At 58.6% G+C, this 6,548-nt stretch overlaps 1 protein-coding gene across 1 annotated transcript in view; it reads right to left on the bottom strand.

Annotated features, from left to right (window-relative positions):
• The window catches only part of CCDC88C (coiled-coil domain containing 88C), a 146,009-nt gene that overhangs the window by 39,372 nt on the left and 100,089 nt on the right, over nt 1–6,548 (bottom strand). The window contains exons 15-16 of the mRNA XM_010836261.1: nt 2,640–2,777; nt 18–931 (exon numbers count right to left, since the gene is read on the bottom strand). Coding sequence (XP_010834563.1) covers nt 18–931; nt 2,640–2,777 — 1,052 coding nt within the window. The remainder of the gene's footprint in view (nt 1–17; nt 932–2,639; nt 2,778–6,548) is intronic.

Raw genomic sequence — 6,548 nt, forward strand, 5'->3', positions numbered from 1 at the left:
CTGGAGAAAGAGGCCCGGCGTCCTTGAGCTCCACCTGCTGCCACAGCCGCCGGGCCTCTTTCTCCAGCAGCTTCTTGTCCTTCTCCAGCTGGGCCACCTCCTGCTCCAGCGCCTTCCGCTCCTGCTCAGCCCGTTCGAGCTGCCGGTGGGCCAGCCGGAGGGCCTCCAGGTCCCGCCGCAGGCCCTGGTTCTCGGCCTCCAGTTGCCCCAGCTCCCGCTCCAGGGCCTGTGCCTTTTGGCTGCCGCTGTCCAGGCTCTGCTGCAGCCGCAGGTTCTCGGCGCTCAGGCTCTGGTAGCTGAGCTCCAGGCGCTCCGACTTCTTGCCCAGCGCCTTGAGCAGCTCCACGCTCTTCCTCAGCTCCTGCTTCTCACGCTCCAGCTCCTGGTTCTCGCGCTCCATCTGGGCCACCTTGGCGCCCGTGAAGCGCATGGCCTCCACCATCCGGCGCAGCTCCAAGTTCTCCTCGTCCAGCTGCCGGTTGTCCTGCTCCAGGCCGGCCAGCTGCACCGACACGTTCTGCAGGGCGTCCAGGGACTTGCGCAGCTGCCGGTTCTCCAGCGCCAGCCCGTGGCTCTCGCGCTCCGCGGCCTCTGCCCGCTCGCCCGCCGCCTGCAGGGCGCTGGCCCTCTGCGCCAGCCTCCCCTTCTCCTCCTCCAGCCGCCCCTTCTCCTCCTCCAGCTGCCCCAGCTCCCGCTCCAGTGCCTCAGCTCGGCCCGCCTTCTCTTGCGCCTGCTCCAGCGCCCGCTGCAGCTGCTGCTGCTCCAGCTCCAGCCTGCTCAGCCGCCCGCTGGTCTCCACCACCGTCCTGTGCAGGGCTTTGTTCTCCTGCTCCACGTCCTTGGCGCGGGCCTCGCTGCTGACCTGAGACCTCTCCCGCAGTGTCCACACTGCCTGGTTGAGATGGTCCTTTTCTTGCTCAAGGTCCTTGATCTGGGGGAAAACACAATGGGAGAGACATTGGCTGTTGCACAAACATATTGTGATCTGGGGCTGAAGTCTGGTTTAATCTGGTGACCAAAGCCCAGGCCCTAAAAGACCATTCCCCGCCGAAGTCCTAATGGTATTACTGTACAGCACAGAGAACTATATCCAATAACTTGTAATAACCTATAATGGAAAAAGCATATGCATATATGTGTACATATATTTTTTTATACACATACACCCACATATGGGCTTCCCTGGTGGCTCAGCGGTAAAGAATCCACCTGTGATGCAGAAGATGCAAGAGACCTGGGTTTGATCCCTGGGTCGGGAAGATCCCCTGGAGGATGGCATAGCAACCCACTCCAGTGTTCTCGCCTAGAGAATCCCATGGACAGAGGAGTCTGGCGGGGTATGGTTCACAGGGTTGCAAAGAGTCAGACATGACTAAAGCAACTGAGCAGAGACCCATGAACGCATGCACATACGTATCTGAATCACTTTGCTGTATGCCAGAACTGAACTATAGTTCAATTGAAAAAACAAAAATCCCTAAAGTTCCTAGGGGCAAACATGGACACGAGGTGACGAGCGTGGAGACCCTTAGGAAGACACTTCAAGTTAAAATGCCTTCAGGGCGGCCAGGAAGATGTAGAAACAGAAACCCCTCTCTCCCTCTTACTGAAAACGATGGAAGTTGATTCCCTTGGTATGCTCGTCCTGGCCGCTCGCCTCTGTAGGCTCCCCTGAGGCCACTCCTCACCTGCAGACCCTGCACACTGTCTTCCCTCTGCCCTGGACGGCCCTCCCCTGGCCTTCAGCATCCTGACTCCTCCCCATCCTCCAGGGCTCCGCATGTGAGCGGCAGCCCCTCAGGGACAGCCTTGCACCCCGACTCCTCAGCGCCTGTACCCAGCAGGATTCTCTCCATTTACTCCCTCAAGAGCACACGTCTGGGATCGCCTTGCTTGTCATCTTTTGCCCTCCACGAAAGCCACATCCTGCCAGGGACCCTGCCTGTCTTTTCTCCAAACATGGCACTATCCCATCCCCTTTTTTTTTGCTCCAGCTCAGCGCCTGAAAAACTCAAATACTTGAAACCTCGGCCTCCCCTCGCAGGTAGGGGGTAGTTGCGTGTTGAGTGTGACCAATGAATGTGACAGAAGGTCCCAGAGAGGAGGGGGGCAGTGGGGAGTGGCTCTCTGCTCCTCGCCCTCCCGTTCTTTCTCTCATTCCTTGAGGGCATGCGGCAGTCCCAGCTAAGGCTGGCAGAGGAGGAGGAAGAGCCTGGCACCTGCCCAGCATCACAGAGCTGCCGCACCAGCCCTGGACTGCCTCCCACCTCAGGCGTGAGGCAAATAAACCTCAGGGGCTCAGCAAGGCGCGACAGATGTTGGGAGCCGGATCGTTCTCGGTCACGCGGGGCTGTCCTGTGTGACGCTGGACATCTAGCTCCACCCACCACACGCCAAGAGCATCTCCTCTCTCCTCCTGTCATGACCCCCGTCTCAGGCGCTGCCAGTGTCCCCGCCGGGTGGGGGGGCACACCCACCCCCACCACTGAACAAGAGTGGCTGGTTTGAGCTGCAGCTAGGCCAGATGCCTGGTCACCTGCGTTTCCCCTACAGACACCCGGGAAATGGCTAAATCCTGGACTACTCTCCCTCCTGCAGGCAGGAGTTCCGGGACAGGCATCCATTCCCAGAGGACCTACCTGCCGGGCTTTGTCAGCCTTCAGGGTCTCCATGTCGCTCTGCAGCTGTTCCTTCTCTTTGATGAGCTCCTCGCTCAGGGTCTCCAAATCCTGGTTACTCTGCTTCTCTCTCTCCAGCTGGGTCTTTAACTTCTCAATCTGTGGAGCCAGAAGACCCAGACGGGCAGCAGTGAGCCTCACAAAGTGATCTATATTTTAAAATCAACTCAAAACCCATCAGCCCCAGCCAACATTTGAACGGGCCTTTTTCTCAAGGGAAAGTGGCCCGGCCTTGCTCTGAAGGGACCTCCGCACACCCTCGACCCTCAGCTCCCAGCCCGCAGCTTGCATTTCTAGCTCGTGGAAGTGGAAGGCCATGGGCACCATCGGTCAGCTTCTTTCAGCCGACCTCTCTCTCCTCATTCTCAATGCCATGGGCCCAAGTGCCCCCAGGGTTCCTTGCTCTCATCTCAGGCCTTATCCACTGTCCCGAGGGTCAGACCACATGCCTGGGACCACCACCACTGGATGCCCCACAGACGCCACTTGGTAACACTCCGGTTCACCCAGATGCTCAGAGAGGTCTGCGGACAAGCCCTTGCTTCCTCTTTCACCCTCCAGTAATTCTGTCTCCAAGCCCTGCCTTCTCTACCCAAGCTTCTCTATTGCCGCTGCCTGCCTGGGGCTGGGCCACCTTCCCCTGGCCTGGAAAACCACCCCATCACCTCCCTGACACCAAGCTCTTCTGCTGAGATCCACCAGCCCGACCTTCCTAAAACAGGAACTACTATTTCATGGTGCCTAACACCTGGATAAGGTGGTGGACGAAGATTCTGACTCAGTGGGTCCAGGGCAGCACCTGAGACTGGGCTCCCAGGAGAAGCCCCTGCTGCTGCCTGCACTGGGAGGGCGTCCAGGCTGCTGGTCCCCTTCCCACCAAACCCCTCGGCAAGGGGGCACTGGAGCTCGGCAAGAGGCATGACTCTGGTGCCACGGGGACAGGGTTCAGATTCCGGTCCCTCCCTACTAACAGTGTGACCACGAGCAAGTCTCCATAGATGATGCAGGAGCAGCAGTGAGCATCCTCGTGAGCGTCACTGTGCTGTGCTTGGCACGTGCTGGCAGGCGGCAGGTGCAGCAGTGCTCGCTGCCCCTTCCTGCGAGAGCGCGGCCTCACCACCTACAGATCTTCTGTCTGCATTTTGACATGGTCCTAAAGGATCCTGGAGAAGGAAGTGGCAACCCACTCCAGGATTCAGGTCTGCGAAATCCCATGGACAGAGGAGCCTGGTGGGCTACAGTTCAAGGGGTCGCACACAGTCGGACGTGACTGAGTGACTAAACAATAAGGGATCCTGATGTGCTGGTTTGGGACAGCTCTTCTAAAAAGATAGATTGCAAAGACCAGATGGGTCTCAATGCTTTGAAAGATCTTGGACCCCAGCCCATCAATCAACCTCTGGGGTAAGACCCTGAGATGTCCAGTGACCTTTGTGAGCTGCAGGCCTGGAGCTGCTGCAGTTCAGCCTATCTGAGCTGGGGCCTTGCACGGAGAGGTGTCCAAAGCTCTTGGAAGGATCGCTGCCCGTGGGCAGGCTCTGTCTACTTGTCGTACTTTTCCTTTCTGGCTCATGGGTCTGGGAGCTCTCAAACCTCCACGGGAGGAAGCAGCGGGCATGCTCCTTCCCCCACCAGTGGGCAGACTTGGGCCAAGCAGGACCCATACTCAGGTCATCACATCACCTCGTCAGCACTTCAGCCCCGCACCCCAAGCTGGGCACCTCAGGACGGGGGAGCCTGGCCCAGCTGGGGCCAACAGGAAAATGAACTGTGATGTGGTGTGCGTCTGAGTCATCCTCAAAAGAGGAGTGCAGGGCGGGGGTCGAACTGGGGGGGTGTATTCCAGCCCTGCTGTGTCTTCACTGTGAGGCTCAGGCAAGTCACTGAGCTCCTCTGGGCCCGTGACCTCCCGGGTGGGGAATGAGAGAGCCAGGCTGGCCCCCATGGGGCCTGGGGCTTCACCAATTGACTGAGGAGTGCCAGCTGGTGCCCAGACACACCGCATGGGAAGATCGGGACAGTGGGATGGCTGAGGCCCGGGAAAGGAAATTCCGACAAACTGAGCCGGATGAAGGTCCAAGGGGCCTGGGGGTGAGTCCTCCCACCAGGGCTGTGGTGTCTGCCCATCCATCATCAGAGAGAACCTGTCGGTGCCGGACTCAGGGTGTGTGTGGAGGGAGGAAGAGAACGTGAAGCCACACCTGCTGGGCCAGGACAGGGTCAGTCAGACGGAGGGCAGGCTAAGTAAGACAGCAAGAGGTACTCTGGAGGGCAGAAGGCCGCCTCCCAGGGCTCCCAGCACCGGATACAGGACAGGTCTGGGAACCGTGGCCCTCCCTCCTGCCAGGGACTCTGTGCCAAGCCCTGTCTCTTAAGGACTGTGGCAGGAGACGGCTGGTGTCCCACCAGGGAACCGAACCCAGAGGAACCGGGAGGGTGGGACCCGAGAGATGGGGGCTGAGCAGTACGGCCAGGGGGGTATATTCACTGCCCCTCCTCTGTGCAGGGGTGCGGGGCCGGGGTGGACCACGAGGGCTGGGAAAAACGTGAGCGCTCACCTCGGAGGCCTGCTGGGAGCTGGGCCAGAGCTATCACATCGTGGGCTTTGTGCAGCAGACCCGTGAGGACCTGCGGAGCCGATGGTTCTCATCTTTCTAAAGGTGGATTCTTTTCCTCTTGGCTGAGATCGAAATGCCACTTATAAAGACATCTCCTGTGCTAGGCCCATGTGAATCTAAAAAACCTAGCTGCCTTCCCCACGCTGTTCTGGGTTGAGACATGGCATGAGATGGGATGGGGTGGGGGTTATCTACTGTCCTATGAAGCCAGGACAAGATATTTGTTGGCAGAAATGCTGCAAGGCACACAAGGCTTCAAAGGGACAAGAAGAGTGAGTAATCAAGCCTGGGAGGTCCCATGAGGGGGCTCCAGAGACCCAGTCACAGGAGGAGGAGGGGCTGTCCCAAGCCCATCTCAGAGATAAGGGACCAGCAGAGTCAGGCCCAGCGGCGCCCAGGTCTCTGCCTGTGGCTGGTGGCCCTCCCACTGCCCATGCAGCCTCAGTAAATGATGCTGGCAGGACTCATGGGCAGGTGGGACGGCTCAAAGCACCAAGCCTGTATGGTGGCCAGCAAGCAAGCGTGCTCACGCTCTCACCCTCAGCTGGACGTTGACAGCTACTGTGCTCAGAGCCTTCAAATGTGATTGTGCCATGGCAGCGTGATGTACTGATGCCCTCTGACCTGGAGTGGCCAAAGCCACGGAAGCCATCCCTAGCCTCTCAAGGACCCTTCCTGTGCCTGAGACTGAATCCCCAGTGCAAATGGGGGTCCCTGTAACCACAGAACGAAGACTGGTCTGTAAGCCCCTGTCTGCCCTCCCAGATGTCTGGGTTTTACTGTGCTCCTGGGAAGACCCAACAGCTGTCCCGAAAGGCAAATGCAGTTTGGCCCTCTCTACTTCTCCATCCCATAAACCCAGAGGGAGAGGTGGGTACTGGTCCTGTTCACCACCAGCAGTGCCCAAAAATGTCCACCAACGGTCCCTACCCCCCATACATGTATGTGTGCATGGCTTACACCATTGCTTCCTCTCCCCTATGCCCCCTAATAGTCCACTGGTTTCTTCTCACTGAACACTTATTACATACCAGACCCCTCACATACACAAACCCATCGAGTCCTTGCAACATCTGTTAGACGGGAAGCCCACGAACCCCATTTCAGAGATGAAGACAAGGAGGCACACAGAGGTCACACCTTCAGGATCGTGCAGGCACAGGACCCGCTGTCTGCTGACTGCTCTCTACGACTGCTCGTTCCTCTGTTATAGTTAACTGCGGCTGCACTGGCTTCTTCTCTCCCCTCCTCT

Source organism: Bison bison, unplaced genomic scaffold (genome assembly GCF_000754665.1).
Source record: "Bison bison bison isolate TAMUID 2011002044 unplaced genomic scaffold, Bison_UMD1.0 scf7180017864061, whole genome shotgun sequence".
NCBI lineage: Eukaryota > Metazoa > Chordata > Mammalia > Artiodactyla > Bovidae > Bison > Bison bison.